Source organism: Aptenodytes patagonicus, chromosome 12 (genome assembly GCF_965638725.1).
Source record: "Aptenodytes patagonicus chromosome 12, bAptPat1.pri.cur, whole genome shotgun sequence".
In the NCBI taxonomy this organism is placed as follows: domain Eukaryota; kingdom Metazoa; phylum Chordata; class Aves; order Sphenisciformes; family Spheniscidae; genus Aptenodytes; species Aptenodytes patagonicus.
In genome coordinates, this window is record NC_134960.1 from 5,873,247 (window position 1) to 5,891,248 (window position 18,002).

The 18,002-nt window shown below is 44.7% G+C and overlaps 1 protein-coding gene across 3 annotated transcripts in view; it reads right to left on the reverse strand.

Moving 5' to 3' along the window:
• RASGEF1C (RasGEF domain family member 1C) overlaps positions 1-18,002 on the reverse strand; it is an 88,023-nt gene that overhangs the window by 17,877 nt on the left and 52,144 nt on the right. For all 3 annotated transcript variants that reach the window (XM_076349826.1, XM_076349824.1, XM_076349825.1), the window contains 7 exons: positions 16,663-16,785; positions 13,917-14,054; positions 8,290-8,502; positions 6,096-6,170; positions 2,341-2,436; positions 299-401; positions 117-196 (listed from right to left, as the gene is read on the reverse strand). In XM_076349826.1, coding sequence (XP_076205941.1) covers positions 117-196; positions 299-401; positions 2,341-2,436; positions 6,096-6,170; positions 8,290-8,502; positions 13,917-14,054; positions 16,663-16,785 — 828 coding nt within the window. The remainder of the gene's footprint in view (positions 1-116; positions 197-298; positions 402-2,340; positions 2,437-6,095; positions 6,171-8,289; positions 8,503-13,916; positions 14,055-16,662; positions 16,786-18,002) is intronic.

Here is an 18,002-nt window from a genome sequence, read left to right on the forward strand (position 1 = left end):
AAACATGTCTACAAACATCTCACACCTGGATAAAAATGTGAAAATTCACAAACAAAAAAAATCCAGAATATAATTTAAGCAGTGTAGCAGCACCTTTTTTTTTTTTTTTTTTTTACCTCAAGAATGAAAAATTTGGCTGTTTTCACTTTTGACCAAGTCTTCTTTAGCCTGGAAACTGGACTCATGTTCATTCCAGCTATGAGTGAGAAAGAAGAAAAGACAGCCATGGATGAGAGTCAGGTTTCCCCTTTTCATCCGTGACAGCTGATGGAGAGACCTGGTTAGAAGCTGTACTTACAAATGATTGCCATCAGCGAATTAAAATTCCCTATGTTAAAGCACTCTCGGGCAACGTCAATGAAGAATTCGATGACTTGTGCTCGCTGTTTCTTTTTTGCAGGCTGTAAATTAAAATAAACGAATATCTGTGATAAGTGTACGCAGAATTGCAGGGCATCTTAGGTATTTGTTACATACGTAGCAGGGGTCCGTGCACAGCTTGGGTCATCTGCTGTCAGTCACTAATTCTGGCCCTAATTCTGTTCCAGCAACCCAGTGGATGCTGGTGACTGGCAGTCTCTAAAATGAAAGCTTTCGCTGCAGTGACACAGAAGAAATTCACAGCAATTCCTAGGCTTGCCTCAGTTAATGTCTTAGCGCTGGAACAGGCAGCCCAAACAGCCCTGAAGCAGTGCCTCAGCTCCCTGCTGGCCTCCCTCAAAGTCAGTGGGCACATCAGCTGTCCTGGTTTCGGCAGGGATAGAGGTAATTTCCTTCCTAGTAGCTGGTACAGGGCTGTGTTTTGGATTTAGGGTGAGAACAATGTTGATAACACAGCGATGTTTTAGCTGTTGCTAGGTAATGCTTACACTAGCCAAGGACTTTTCAGCTTCCCGTGCTCTACCGACTGAGCTAGCCGGGCTAGAGGTGCACAAGAAGCTGGGAGGGGGCACAGCCAGGACAGCTGACCCCAACTGGCCAAAGGGACATTTCATACCATGGGACGTCATGCTCAGTATATAAAGCTGGGGGAAGAAGAAGGAAGAGGGGGACGTTCGGAGTGATGGTGTTTGTCTTCCCAAGTCACCGTTAGGCGTGATGGAGCCCTGCTTTCCTGGGGATGGCTGAACACCTGCCTGCCCATGGGAAGGAGTGAAGGAATTCCTTGTTTTGCTTTGCTTGCGTGTGCAGCTTTTGCTTTACCTGTTAAACTGCCTTTATCTCAACCCACGAGTTTTCTCACTTTTACCCTTCCAATTCTCTCCCCCATCCCACCGGGGGGAGTGAGCGAGCGGCTGCGTGGTGCTTAGTTGCCGGCTGAGGTTAAACCACGACAGTCCTTTTTGGCGCCCAATGTGGGGCTCGAAGGGTTCGAGATAATGACAGGTTTGATTGGAATGTGCTAGATCGAATTTATACCTGCTATAGCTGTTTAGCTATTAATTGGCAGGCTCCTGTGCTTGCCATGGGGCTTGCTTGCCTTACTGTATATTGGAGTCTAGTGCTTGTCAGTGGCTGCTTTTTGCTTTCGCTGCTTTGGTGCCAGCTGAGGTTAAACCACGACATCAGCACAGACTTTCCCAAGGGCAGGATTTCACACCCATATAACAGCAGCATCTTTGTCCTGGAAAGACTTTGTTTCACTGCATTAATCCCTTTCCCCTCTTCTGGCCCTTTCAACAATATGGCCAGGCCAAATGGTAGCTAACATTTTAAATACACATTTAAGTCTGACTGGAATCACCCCCACCTTTTCCAAATATGATCTTCAAATGGTAATGCTTTTGAGTCATGGGCTATCTAGGCTGTTTATACCATTACTATTCCTCCCTTCCACGCCCTTTTCAAAGGAGAAAACATTAATTTCATTTTGATGGAGCCAAGTAAAACAAACTAAACCCACTACCAAGTCAAAAACCCACTAGTCACAGCTACAGTAACGGGCAGCAGGACATAGAGCCATGCAGTGGGAATTCACAAGCACAACAGAGCTTTAGGATGACAGATAATAAATACTGCTCCACTAGAATCTTTTCCAGCAGAAATCTCACAGGATAATTCAAGGCATTTTCTCCTCTCTTTTTCCCTGCAGGGTTCATTATTCTACACTGTGCTCCTACTACATCACGAGAACAGTGTATCCCCCGTGTGTTGCCAGCTCTGTTTTGCAATATGTTTGTCATTTATCAGGTCGCTTCTGCGAGTGCAGTATTACTAAAACTTACCGTCAGATGCTTAGCCAGGTCATAAGAAATAAATCCCCAGGTTTGCCTATTAATGTATGATCTCAAACTGGTACTTCAGGCATGTGGTAAAACACGCCACACACTTTTCACCTACCATGCAAATTTCTGTTGCTACAAGATAGCAGAGTCTGTTGAACCATTTCACATAGGCCTCAAGGTTACTCGTCTTCTTCTGTTCACTGAAACAAGTCTGGGGAGAAAAAAGCACAGAAAGACATATAACTGTGTTCCAGTTAGCTGCCCGATCGCTAAGATAAATACCACACAAAGGTAATTATTGGCCACATCTCTCTCATGCACATGGAAGACTCTACATCAAGGGCCCCTTTCAAAAAGTCAGTGGGTAGGTGGGTGGCTGGCAGATGCACGGGGTCTAGCTGAGTGTGTCACACTGCACAATTCACACTAGCGTACAGAAAACAGCCCCATTTTGCCTGCAGCAAGTGTTCACCAACACAGTCTGCACTGACCCTTGTTCACTGGGATATTAACAGCCGGGGCATTGCAGGATTCAGATAGCAACAACGATATGCAGAAAAAGTAAGGCAAGCACAGTCTTCCACAGCACACTCAGTTTGTGCCTTTGATTCCAGGACTTCCTTCACTTTAGTAAATGCAATCACCCACAGCCCTTTTCTGGAGGGGGGAGACCATAATTTAGTGAAGTGAACAAGAGATAAGCAAGAGAAAACACAGTTCTAGTTGCCTCTTTATAGAAAAAAAATATTTCCCTTATTGAGTTTTCAGGATAATAGGCTCTCTAGCGACCAGCTCCGTCTTGATGGCTGCTCTTGAACAGGTCACTTACGTGCCAGAGATACTTCATTGATAAGAGCCATTACAAGAAGCACATTTTTCACTTCTTTATATGAAACTTAACATAAATTCCCATAACCGATACAGGCTGTGGGAACAGATACTTGGCTGAACTCTTCCAGTTCCTTTGACACCAACAGATAATTTGACTTCAGCAGAGTGATAGGACAGTTCACACAGCCTGAAGATGTTGCTTGGGATTATAAGAATTCAGGTCCTTTTCCCAGCCCTAAATTCTTAGAGTGTCCATCCAGGACACACTGCTCTCTAGAGTTCACCGATTTATTTGAACATCCATTAACATCCACTAGGGGGTATCAGAGAACACTGATTTTTTGTTTTAAGATGATCATTTCCCAGAGCTACCATAAATACATGCCACTAAGAAGAAAATCACAATGCATAAACACAGATCCATTAATGTCAATGGGATTACCCATAGTATGTAAGTTAAACAAGTGACTAAAACCCCTTAAGAAATGGGGCTTAACGTGATTCCCAAGGTAATTCAAAGTAAGAAAATATTCACCTGTGATTCTGTATACACGCATGTTTAGAAACAGAAATCACAGTAGCATGCTATGGGGCAAATCTTAACAAGCCTGAAATTCCTAGCCACTTTATGAGTAGACCACATATACAATAAAAATATATATTTTAAAAGCATCTCAAAAATAAATGTCAGCAAGTAGCCTGTAAATATCAAACAAAACAAAGGAAACCCAAAGCAGCCCCAGTCTACCCACAGCAGTTGCTTTTCACGCGCTCTGTGGTATTTCTTGTTCTCTGTTGTAGCAAGAAGTACACGAAACCTAGGGTTTGTTCTGAATATGGTATTTCCATCTCAACACTGCTGTCCTGTGCCAGGGCACAAGAACCACAGCTAATACCACAAAACTTGTAAAAAATATGCAACAGTTAAAGTTGAAACAGACTGCTTTTTAAAGGTTAAGAATTATAAATGGCAACAATATTTAGCACCTCCCTAGCATCTTCCATCTGCAACTCAAAGTGCTTGATAAACATTCGTAAGTGAAGCCTTTTGAAGCCCTCGTGCAAGAAAGATGTTTAATATGATCTCCAGCTGGAGGGAGTTCAGACCAGAGCCAATTCCCTGTGGTTAACAGGGGTGGTCTCCATGGGCTGGGGAACGATACGTCACTCCACGTAAGGTTTGCGCTGCTATGCACAATGTTCTGCCAGGTCCCACACGATCCCTCGGCTATACCTTACCCTGGTGCGGAGGCTCTTCTAAATCATCACTGGGACCTCTGGTCAGCCCAGGGAAAGGGTGGAGAAAAGTTGCAGACTACCTCTACTTTCATTAGCCTTGCTAACTTGAAGCCCAATAATTTGTTAGTGCCATGTCTTGCGTGAAAATGTTACGGCAGTTTGCTTTACTAAGTAGATCCTCCTGGGGGAAGTCATTGCCTTGTACTTAAAAGGCAACGCAGCGGTGCATCCTTGCTCTGAGCCTGTTATTTTCTCTGTTACTATGCACTTCACTGAAGTCACAGAACTGTTACAGGGCAGCACCTCAGTGTTCAGATTTGCATTTGAAGAACATGCGTAACTGTCAAATAGCTTGTCATAGTCTGTCAAGACGATTTGCTTGGATTTCCCATCCCACCATTATTTTCAGGCTCTCCACCTCTCATTCTAATCCTTCCTGTCCACCTAAGCTGATGTTTCCTTACGTTTGCCTTGAAACCTCAATTTCTCTTCACATCTTGGTGGTATTCTGTGCTGGCCCTGCATTGGAAATTCCAGATACAGCTACAGCCGTTGTGCGTACATTAGTTTATTACTGAACATTTCCTTCTTCCCCTTCGCATCCCTTCCCCTCTATGGCTTTATGCAATTTGATTTCACTCACTGCTGCCTCCGTCCCACTCTTCCAAAATCCACTCAAATTTAGTGCCCTCATTTGATCTCTTTCATTTTACCTCGCAACAGATATGACGACTGCTCATTATCAGTCTTGTCCCTCATGTTTGCAGCAGGTTGCTGAAACCTCACTGTGGCTGGTTTGGTATTTCATGTTTCTGACACATCTTTGCTACCTTGGGGTTCCTTCCTAAAGAATGTGATCAATGATCAGAACACTTGAAACACCATCTCTGCCCACTCCCCTCTCCCTGAAACCAACTGCAGAATTTCCATTACTCCAGTAAGAGAAGGAAAGAGCCCAATGTTGCACTTTTTACTCATCCGTCCACCCATCCATCCATCAATCTATCCATTTTTTCACCACTACAAGCTATTCTGGTGCTCTTTGGGCAGCACTATAAACAGAGGTCTTCCTGTTATGTTCAGCATCCAGTGATGAAATTCTGCCATTGATGTATGATCTCAGTGGGAGCCCATACGCAGTTCTGGGGAAGAATTTTCCACCCTCTTTCTTTTCTGGCAGTGTGTGAAATCTCCAACTCTCCCTCTCCAGCCAGGAAGTCTCTTTCCTTATTGAGGCACTCACTGAAATGCTGCTCCAAATCCCACTGGAATCAGTGGAAAGACTCCAACTGGCTTCCACGGACTTTGGATGAAGCCCTGATCAGGCACTCCATTCCCTGCGGTGCTTTGGGTTAAAAGCTATTGTGTAGAGAGAGAAGAGTATGTTGATTCATGACGCACTGACTCATTACTGTGGTGTCTGGGCACACACTAGGGGCATTACCTCACGTCCAGAGTCTTTACGCTTTCAACGCTGGGAACAGACATTCCCTGGTTGTGTACAGCCGCAAGCCATCTGCCCTGGTCAAAGCAGGTTAGGAGGAGCAAGCCAGAAAGCAGAACATCAGGATGCTGGCCAGTCTCAGGCTAGGACATACTCTCACCAGGAAGGAATGGCAATGATCTGCCAGTGACAGCTCTACCAACAGGTCCCATCCTTGCCGTGAGAATACAGGTCATCAGTTGGTCTGGCCATGGTCAACATGTGCCCCAGGCCCTGCTCTTACGGATCTCATCACATCAGTTCATCTAGAGCAAACAGCGATCGCAGGAGACGCTTTGCATGCAGACAAATCATACCTTGGTGCCATCCAGAGGGTCTTTATGTACAAATGCCTGCACAAACTCCTCAGGTCCAATGTGACTTAGCCTTTCCTATTAGAGGGGGGGAAAAAGAGAGAGAGGAAGAAATAAGAAAGCACCCCAGAATCTCTTCTGTTTCTCTTGGTAAGACATCCCCATTATCTGGTGTTACTGAACTGGTAATCAGCCAACTAGCACCAGACATTAAAATTCATAAGAACAATTAGAGTTATTTCAGCAGAAAGAAGAAAATGAGAATAAATATGTCTCATTACTGACAGGCCACAGTAAGAACCCTCTCCACTGCACAGAGAGAAAGGTGCTGGATGCACAAGGCTCTATCTGGGGGCCAGCAGACCTCAGTTCTGTGCTTGGCGCTGCCACAGACCTGCTGTGGTCCAGCATTACTCAACAGCCTTGTTTCCCAGCTGTTAAAATGGCAGTGATGCTATGATCTGGTAACCATAGCAATCCATTGCTCATCTGCACACACAGTGCCCTGACCCTGCCTCCCTACCCAGTGAAGCTCAGGTGATACCCCAAGGTGGTGGCTCTGTGCCACTGGGGAAGGAAGGCACTGAAGATGCACAGGCTTCCATTAAAGGCATTGCTTACACTGTAGTGTCCCAGGCATTACCCAAAACGAGAGTAAATACAGCATCCAGATCTCTCTTAGCAAAGAACAGTCCATCTCCACCAGCTCCTGAACAAACCTGGCAGTTCCAACCACACCACTGGCCTTCTTATTAGGCTTTTCAATTCCCTTAAACATGGTTATTAGAAAAAAAAATTTATTGTAGGCCACAAAGGTATTTCAGAGGAGATATTTTGGAATTCCTACAGCCCGAACTTAGAACACTCAAGCAACAATAAAATTAACGGTAGTTTTGCTTAAGTGAAAATTTTATGGCCACTCCTATGCTGTTTCTCTTGGCTTCTCACCTTGCCACTGATAACTGTATAGGACTTTTACTAGCAAATAACTGTTATTAAATAAATAGCAAATAATTCTTACTAACAAATAAGCTTCAGACAGTTTCAGTGCAGAGTAGTTGGTGTACTGGATGCCATAAGTGAAAGAGAAGGTAGGCAGCATTGATTACAGTGAAGTGGAATGAAAACCTCTAGCTGCATCAGTTTTAAAAGTGCAGCGGTGCCCCAGGTACAGGGAATCTCCCCTTGGAAGACAGTTGTACTGTGGAGGAAAAGAAAAGCAAGAAAAAAACTCCAGGCAAAAGGACTTCTACTCTCTGGCTTAAGTTATACAAAGCAAAGAGAGCCAAAGTTGCATGTTCTGAAAACTAACCAAGGTGAGAAGATGATCCTAAATTTGGGGTTTCTGAACTACTCCGCTTCTTGACAAATAGAATAGCAACTACCTTCAGAATTCCCAAGGCTAATTCACTCCAATCCACAGTCCATTTCATGGTTTGTTTTTCCAGCCTTCCTCTCAAGGATGAACACTGTCTACAGGAGGACAGGCAGCAGGGAATCATTACAGCATCAAGAGATCTGCAGATGGCAGCAATGTTTTATGTTCTTCTGTGAACATCCAGGAGGTCTACACGGAGGACCTGAACCTGGGAGAAGGGTGTGCAACACAACAGTCTGTCCAACATCTTGGTACTGCAATTGGAGCGATTAACCATCAAAACCCTATTTAAGAGTGAACTGCAGTCCAAGGAGGGAAACAGCAGGGCTTTGTGCGGGTGGTATGTGCATACCCTTGTATGTCCATGCACAAAGTCCCAAAGGGAAGAATGAAAAACGCATCAGACAACTCAAGCTTTGTGTATCTGTAGGAATGGATTTGAACTGTTAAAATTTCTTCCAAATTAATAAAAGGGCTATTGACCAGCCATTTCAGTAGCACCTTCAGGTTGTGGGGCTCAGAGCACCTTACAGAAGTGGGAACCCCTTGACCTTCCCGTGACTATGACTCGCATTTCCCAAATAAGCAAGCTGAAAAGGTAAAGTGACCCGCCCCAAGATGCACAGGAACGCTCTGATATATAGCTTGCTTCCCAAGCATCTCTTGACCTGTCAAACCCTGCCTCCTGCTGCAGTGCTGATACAGCACGGGATGTGCTGCAGCAGTGCAGACATTTTTTGGTTGTGTCTGGAATACTTAGCAGCTGATGGCTTAAAATAATATCTCTGACTGCAGAAGTTGGGAACCATTCCCACTTACCAGCTCCACATGTGTCAGCTGCTGAGCCAGAGTGTAAGGGTCGCTGCAGACGCTCAGGATTTCTCTCTGAATTGACGGAGGTTTACTTTTAAAGGCAACCAGCTTATCAGAAACAGTAGCACTGATCTTGACAATCCCTTCTTGCCCATGGCTGAGGGTTGCAAGCTTCTGATTCAGGGTTTGCAAAAGCTGATTCATCTTTTTCCAGTAGGCCTGGAGAGACAGGGAGAGAAAGAAACATAAACCACCCACAGACCTTGACAAAGGAGTGTTTTTATGCTGAATTTTCCCTTCTGCAGAATACTCCTAAGCCAGCAACAGGTTACCATTTTATTTTCAACAAGCCTATTTCAGAATAACCAGTTGGCTTAATTACAGTTCTGTGCTCTGGACCACAGAAACACTGCAGTCAAGAGAAGAGGCAGGCAGGACTGGTGGGTTGGGCTGGCACTGATACCCGCATATTCCTGCCAACATCAGGATCAGAGGAGAGGTAATGCTACAACATGAGTTATTGCAGCTTTCTGGAGCACAGCAGCATTCAGTACCTATCCTTTATGTCAGCTACATGTTGGCCGAGAACTCTACCTGTTAGTGGTGCCTAGTCAACTCCTATTTATTAGGAATAAGAAATGTTTCTAACACTATTCTCTCCATCCTTTTGAGCTGAGAGCAGCAGAAGCATGCTGCTACTTGCTACCCAGTTGGAGTGGTCTGAGCATCATGCAGCTTTGAGTATTTAATATCCAAAATGTTAACTGCTACTGAAGGAAGCTCATATCGTATTCCAAGCACAGCCATGTGCTCAGCAGGATGATCATTACTAAGTTGCTCAGGTTGTTCTTAGAGCTAGAGCAGCTCTTGACAGTGAGTGGAGCTGCTGGCCATGGAGGATCGGCAGAAAGAAATGCCTTCAACTCTTCATGACTGACAGATGCAGACATCATAAAACTGAGATAATTGAGAGAACTGGTGGACGGGCTCTAAAGACAAGGATTAATTGGAAATGTCCTTGGGCAAAAGCCTCACGTGGAGCACGGGGTGTACCCTGCTGAGGAACACGGCCTCGTGGGCTTTCCCAGCCAGAAAAAGGAGCATCAGGCATGGGTGCAATGGGTGCTTGCTCAATTTCAAAGAGCACGGTCACTTGGGAAAACAGTTTGCAGGCTGGCCTACTGCCAGCTCCTCTTCCAGCACAAAGACACACAGTGGAGAGATCCTCTGGCTGCTCACAAGTGGAATAACTCCTCACTCCCCATCCAAACAGAATTTAGTAACGTCAAGTTGCCGGTGACATCAGTTTGTTATCTGTCAGCGTGAAACCAGAGCTGGCACAAAGCCCTCTTCTGTTACATCTGTACTGCGCAGCAGATGTACACCCTGGCACCCTCCACACAGTCCTCATCATCACAACAGGGACTTGGCCGGAGTGTGCCTTCCCATGAAGACCAACACACACCTGTGTTGCATCCCAAGCTGGATGCAGCCCAAGGGAAGTCTTGGGAAGTACTCCTGAATCCCATGGTTTAGATACAGCCTTTGTCTTCTTCAGACTTTTGTAGACTGTGGATAGTCTTCAGTGTTAGGCGTTGACAGCGCTCATGTTTTAGGTGTTCAAGGTACCAGAAGCCAGAGTCAGTGCTCTTCTCGCCTATGCAGGATCCCATCTGCACACTGGAAGCAGCATCTCCTACTACTTCACAGTGAAGAATAACACGTTCACATCTACCCTGTTTCCATTACAGTTCAAGGCTGGAAACCTTCAGAACATCCCAAGTACTTCAACTTTTGCTGCAACACTAACTTTCATACAGCTTTTCTAGCAGAAGGTTTCACATTGCTGAGGAACCTCTCATTTCACTCAAGGAAGGTGCTCTCTTGAGCTGGGATGGAACACGGGCCAGACAAGCAGGATGTAGTCAGGCTTTCTTTCAAAATAGAGCTGGTAAGTCCGAAATGAAGCAAGTACCTAGAAGGCAGGAGGGACTTGTCTTGGAGAATGGCAACACGTTATATTTGGAAGCAAGTCACACAGGAGGAGTGAAAATCAAGTGAGGAAGATGTAAAAATAAATAATTTAAATAATTTTTTAAAAAATTAAAAAACATTCTTTCAGTTTTTATCTGTTCCTGATGTATACTAGCTCCAAGGAAGAGAGATTACTTCATGTAAATCCCCATTCAAACAGATGGTCACACCTTTGATTTACAAAGACTGTCCTGGACCCAAACTACTGCACACCATCTAAATATTTCTCTGCTTTACATCCAGATGTGTTTGCAAATCTCAGCACAGCTTATCAAGCTCTATATTAATAGAATGTTATTTTTTAGTGGAAACTCAAATAGCAACATATTTGGTATTTTGTGAACATATTTTGTAAACAGGGGAATTAGTTTCAGGGTGGGGGGCAGGCACGGCACTGAAATCCAAGTCTTCTACAGAACATAAAACATTTGGCTAAAAAACTTAGCTGAAAACCCAGTTCTCTTTCAAAAAGGAGTTTGGATGAGAAATCTTGGACCAGCCATGTCTGTGCAGTATCAAATTCTTCACTGTTTGGATGAAAAGCCAAAAAGCAGCATAAAATTGCTTGAAAGACATGCATATTAGCCAGCCTTTCAATAAATTCTTATCAAGAGATCTAGTTTCACCTCGTTTTGTAGGGAATACGGCATAATAATACAGATATAGACAACAGTAAGAGAAGACTCAGGTAAGCCAACCACCTAATAAAAAATGAAATGAGAGACCCTTAATGGACACAAAAAAGATTATTCAGAAATTAGAGCTCTTGAAGAGACTCACTGAAAATTGGTTGGGTGCACCCTTGCCTAGAAAGCTTTTCTGTGCGTGTTGGGGGAGGAATTAAAAAAAAATCCTGCTTTTGCCCTTTTAAAAGCATTTCCTGCCTTCTTTAAACTATGTTCACTAAGCGAAAACAACATTGTTCATTGCCTTCAACATGCCGGTAATTACCTTACCACAAAGTGACCCCCCATCGTACAGGGGCTGCATGCTGGACTCTTATCAACCGATTTCACTTCGTTGCCACATTAACAGTCAAAAGAAGCATACTACTGTTTAATATTTAAAGAAAATGTTTCGTTCTTAACTGGGAAAGTTGCTCTGAAGACGGCAGGCCTCAGCAGGTGGCTTAGGAGCTCAAATTTTAATTACAATCTCTAACTCTAAATGCAAATCACAGCACTTACTAAGAAATGCTTCTCAGCATGGACACCTTTATAAACACATCACAGAGCCTTTAGAAAGTGGACTCTACAAAGGACAGGAGCATACACTGCAGGGGAAAATCCTGCATTAACCTACATGGACTAGATGACCTCACAAATCTTTCAATCTTTAATTTCTATGATCCACAATGGGAACAACTTTCTTCCAAACAACTAATGGCACCACCACTCTTTCGTGCTGTCCCTTAAAAAAGGAAATTTGCGTTTGCAGGATAAGCTGTTTCTTAAATTAATTATTGATTTTGCTCAGGCATAATCACTTGCAATTATAGTGCCTAGTAATATTTGAAAAGCAATGATTTGCCCCAAAGGGCAGCCATAAGCATCGGTACACAGCTATACCCACTCCGGAGCAAAGGTGTGCAGCACTTGCTCAGGTTAGGCAAATAAACTATTGCTTTGTATGCAAAAAGTTGATTTTTAGCATTTATGGCTCTTCACCAGGGCAGCTACTGCTTTTAAAGAGCACCCATAAAGCTCCTGTTCTCTGCCCTTCTGGCCGGTTCCTTCTTTCCAGTGGACGTGATTTTGGTGGGTCTGTATGAGTTTCTCCCATTTCAGATGCTGAAGAGCTGCAAGGCACCTTTCTTGGTGGCTGGCAGGAGCAAGTTCATTGCCTCTTCCCCTTGAGGAGAAGTTTTACTGCTCTGGTCAATGGAATTGAGGCCACTTCGGCTCCTTCTAAAACTCTGAAGTTCCCTTCACCTCCATCAAAGTGTCACGCAGCTTCCCCTTCCCACCCCTCCTCTTCCACGGGCTGGCCAGCCCAGCCAGCCAAGCCATGTCAGCCTACAGCCACCCAAAAGTGCCAGCCGTGATGCCATCCCAGCCCAAGAGCAGCTGTTTCCATTTCTCTCGTGTTTCATGTGGGTAGGAGGGTCCAATTTAATTTCTGTTGCGCTGCAACCCTGCTAATTCCTTCTCTGTTCTCTCCACCCCTCTCTTTCTTGGACTCACAGGTATGCGCTTTTTATTCTACTGAACTGCACCCATCTGTGGCCTGAAGCCAGGCCTTGATGTAGCCAATGGAACTGAATTCTTCCACATCCCATGGTTAACCTAGAAGTAATTAGAGACTCTCTATGTACTATTTGCTCTTATCCTTATTATTTTCATGGATTTTGTGGTATTTTTAATGTTTCTGAATTATTTTATGGGTTTCACCCACCTGAATTTGCAAGCAGGTCTCCCAGAGACTCCATTCACTGTGTCCTACTCTGCCACACACGGCTCATGCATTTGAATGCCAAGACCATGCAGCCATCTAGACTGAGTTTTGCCCAGCAGGCCACACACTGCTGTCTTCTGCCACTTTCACGCTCCCAGAGAAGCTACATGTCCATAAACATTTGTATTTTCTTTAAATGTAAGGACTGTCCCTTGGTATCTCACCATATCAGCCAAACAGGCTGGATTCAACAGGAGCTATCTCTTGGCCCATAGATACTGTGAACTTCGATGGGGATTCCGGTGGCATCAGTCAACCTGTGATCAGAGTCTGCTGCTCTGTGCCTGCTCACCTCCTGTCTGGGTCCCTGCTTTACAATATCAGCCAGCTCAAGCACAGGGCCTTGTGAACTCTTTTACACAGGACAGGAAGGTGTAAGCCAAACCCTTGTTAGATTCACTAATGAAAAAGATGACAAAATGCAAAGATTCTTTCAAAAAAATTACCAGGCTGAAGACATGTAAAGTAGGGAATGGAAAATTAGATTTCGGCACAGGTGACCAAGGACGGAAGCAAATGGAGAAGGTGAGACAAAAAAAGGGCCATAAACACCCTGTGGTGGTTCCACTTTCACGACGACTCATTTTCTTAGAGAAAGGAAGCCTTCACCAGGTACCTTCAGGCAACTGATGATCTTTTTTAGCTCCCCAATGTAATCACTTGATGACCGGCTGCTTGCTCCGCTCCCCATTCACTAAACTAAACGTCCCGGAGCGCTCCCTGAGCTGCTGCTTAGCCAGGATGGCTGCTCTCAGGTCACGATACTTCACTCCTCTGCCAGACTATAACTTGGGAGATCACAGCTCTGTTGCTGTTTGAATTGTGACCACCACATTCAGTCCATGCTATTCCTCAGATCTTCCGCCTGTGAAATGGGAATGTTATTCTCTTACAATTCGATGCGTAGTAGACAAATTCCACTGATCACTCCCAATGTGTCCCCATGTCACTGCCACAGGGGTACCTAAACTAAGAGGTGTGGCTTTCAGGGAAGCTACTACAGGTTTTAACCATTAGAGAACAAAGCTGTGAGAGTTCCCAGGAAGAGGCATGGAACAGAACGTGGCAAAAGGAGGAAAAGGAGGAACCAAGTGGGAAAATGAACTTAACATCTCCACACAACATCCCAGGTCAGACATCCTCACCTCATCACACGGGGCTATCCTGTGAATCATGTCTTTCAGATGGCCAATCATCCGCTCTTCCTGAAAGTCATACGGGAACGTCTCTGTCCACTCTGTCAGCAACTGTAAGATTTTGGGTCCAAATTTTCTGATCCGAGCCTGAAATGGAAACCAGAACGATGGATAGGGATTGAAACGTGTTTACTCATTAAAATCTCCCAGCAAATATGTATGTCACTGAAAGTGGGGCCAGTTCAGTGAGAAGGCACTTACGTTGCACCTGCAAAATCTGCACATATGCAAACAAATAGTGTGGTGCATAAATGATACATTTTGGCATGCAAAATATACCAGTACTTAGATGCTATGCACAACTGCCTGTTTTACATGCAGATTTAAGTATTCTGCACATGTAATTGGCCGGTTTATGGTTGGATGGACATTTTGTTGGTGCAACCTTTATACGTTTTTTAAAAACATCTGGCGTTTTTGCTGATTTGAACCATGTGTTCTTCCCTTTTGTACTTACAACCCTCCTACATTTTCATCCTTCCCTGAAAAATTAATTGGAATGTATTTCTTGACCAACAAAGAGGCGTTTTTTGCTTCTTTGCTTTCTGGCCGTACGAAAAAACTGCTTAGTGACCAGTGGCAGGTGTAACATGAGGAAGAAAAGATGGACAAAACACCAGCACTTTAGTAACTTTACCTGGGCTACTGATAATGTTGCTCTCTTCCCACATGAGCTCAAGGTCATGATAGGACAAGGACACCCACTCACATAATACACAGCTGGCGCCCACTTTGCTTTTGATGTAGATTTATGAGAGAATGCAGCAGTGGGAATAGTCAGGAAGACATGGGGCAAGGAGGGAAATGTGGGGAAGAGCACAACTGGTGCATTAGTATTATCTCAAAAGACGGCCAGTGCGGCTGCTTCCAAAGCTTTCATCCTCCATTACCCAAGAACGCGTGAAAAGGAAATTGCATTAAACAACAAACTGCATTTTTATTTACAGAAAACACAGACCAAAACAAACACCCTCCTTCTGCATCCTACGTACTGTAGCTAAAGTGCACCCTGTAATCAGGAAAAATTATACTCTTGAGCTCCACAGCTCTCTGCTTTTCAACCAAGGTGGTTAAAATGCATATTTCAGCTTTGCACCAACAACCGGTTTCAATGAACCACATCTCTAAAAATAACTGCTGTCAGCTAGCATTAAGCTCACGCTCAAAGACCAGCAGGTGGCTGCTAAAAGGAAAGCTTTATTGGACACTACAAAGGTCTGGGAAGACATTTGCTCCAGCTGTGTAAACTGCTATTATGAATTGAAGGAGAGGACTTCGTGCAAGTCACAGGACACGGCTCAGGGGATGGGAGATCGCTTGTGTCCAAGTTTCAAAGTCAGCCCCACTCTCAGGAACACAAAATCAGCTTGTCCCACCAACTCTGTGTTACTACAGGCTAGTCCAAACTGCAGACTCACCTCAGGCAGATTGGGTGATCTTTGTAATACGATAATGTTTCTCATTTCTTGCTAAGTTTAACGAGCAGCAAAACTTTGCAATGCTCACATTTTAATCCTCCTAAATTTGCATCTCCCATAGCATCAGAGAACAGAACCCGTAACACCTCAGAAAAATTGTTTTGGATGCTGCACCTCCTACAGATAGTTCTATTAGCACGGACTGTACGGGCAACCCAAGTATCAGATTTCTACGTAGTCTGGCTGATTGCTCTCCGTAGTGAGGGCAGAGCTCCTGTTACTCACGCAACCAGTTGCCTGGGCAAAAACAAGCACACGCGTTCAGATGTTGGTGATTCAGTATGTGATGCCAAAAATACCGTTTCAAAGCTGGAAAGGCTGATCTTGAGAATCATTTCAGAATTCTGGGGCTTTTGGAAAGTTGCAACTAATGCACATTCTTCTCCCCTCCACTGCACTGAAAATGCATCTCCTGCTCCAGGTAACGTACTGGATAGGTCTCCATCAATGCACCGAGGAGAGCTTGGGTGAAATCCAGCACTGAATAGGATCCAGTGGGATCCATCTCCACTGTAGTGTCTGTGGGACTGCCAGAGGATGCACGTGTGTTGCTACACACTGTATCAGTCTGCGCAGTCCTGAGGGCAAAACAGTACGAGTGCTGACGCAGTAACAGCTTGGATTTTCTCATTCTGTTAGCTTGTCACAGCCTCACTACTGCTTCAACTCATTCCTGGTGTGCCAGACAGCGCCGCTCTGCAGCACAGCTGTGTGGACGATCTGTCAGTGCCAGCAACGGGAAGGCAGTGGGTAGCTGCATGCTGTTACGTAGCGTTCAAAGTGACAGGTAAGGCCAAGAGGAAACATTACTGTACCAGAAGCAAGAAAGCAAAAGAGCAGACGCATTAAGTAAAAATGGGAAAAAGAGTGGTGTGTCGACATATGCAGTTGACAGTGTGTGAGGTTTACGTCCTACCTCCTTGCATCCCTCAGGCTTCATCAGAGCCTTAAAGAAGTTAAGAAGGAAAGTCACCTGGGAAGACTGAGACAGGGGGAAAGGGAAAATTAGAAGAAGATTTGAAGTGACTAGTGCCTGGAGCACTACTCTTGGACATGGATGCTAGGATGCCTCAATGTCAGGATCTCGGCGGCAACCATCATTCTTTATGAGAAAGTTTCATTCAATCCGAAGGGAGGCAAAGGACACACACCAGAGCCCCAGAATTCTCTGCCCACTGAAAATACCTCACATTTTTCTGCTGTAAAGATAAACTAACCTTGTCCAGCACGGGGTCGTCCAGCCGCTGCTGCTCAATGCACTTGTGACAAACTCGAGACAAAAGCTCATGGGGTTCGATGAAGAGTCTGGAACTCAGCAGGAATGTAAAGATATAGGCTTTCTGCAGGAGAAAGACAAGCAGACCTGCTGTAAGCAGCCGCACAGTGGGTAATATTAGCCATAAATCCCCGAACTCCATGGTTTTTGCATTTCCACTGGGACAGACCTTTATGTCTAAAAGACGTAAGGATTCCTGACCCTGAAAATGGAACTGGTTACAGTGGGTGCAGGAGGCAGCGGCATCTCCTTCCTCCACAGCATCCGCTTCCAGCCTTTGGTTGCCCAAACCCTGTGCAAACATCCAGCGAAGATAGCATATAGGTCGCTCTACAGGAGCGAGCCCAGGTACAGGAGACAGGACAACCAGGGACACATGGAGGCCAGTGAAAGCTAAATGTGTAGACACTCAGGCATCTCTGTGTTGTACTGGGTTGTGAGCTGCAGACGCCCCCAGATTAGTCACATCTTGCTATAGCCCTGCAGGTCTCACCCAGCCTGTTTTAAGGAATATTTCATCTATTCTACTAACTCCCCAAAATCCGTTTCTATCAGCCAAGCCATATCAGATGTAGTCCCACAACTGTGAAGCTATGGAAAGCAGGCCTGTTGGATAAATCCTTGGATTATTTAAAGTATTCCAGCAGTGAATTTAAAACATACGCGTGAATCCTCAGTTGTTTGCATCCTGACCCCTCCCCCTGCGCCTGAATATCTTCTTTCCTCCAGACCTAGCCATGCTCCTGAGCAGCAGGTATAATATTACACATCACACGTTGCTTAATGAAAATCTCACAGCCTAATCTGTCCACTACCTATTTTTATTGCCTTTCTGCTCTTTTTTTTTTAATTGATATGCTTCTTTAATACTTATTTTTAGCTGATCAGAAACTGAGCTGCGGGTAATTTAAAACATGCTGCCTGCTCTGCATTGATAACTTCCGTAGTCTTCTAAACCGTCCAGAAGTCAATGCTACTCTGTGCTTTGAAATACAAGCCTTTCTATAGAGACATATTAGCACTTAAAAGTCTTCCAGTAAAACTGTGTCCTGAATTCCACTGAGGATGTGCAAAATCCAGGGAAGTCAATGGCTTGCAGGACCATAAACCTGCTTCCAGTTCAAATCCTCACACTGTTGGTGAAGAAACACTGAATATTCACTGATGGAGCAAGGATTAGGATCTGGACTGTGCTGCCCAGTGACTGCAAAGTTGGTGTGAATATAACCCTAGGTAAATGATGAACCCATCAGAAGGAGCATCTCTGTTTTCACTGAGAGA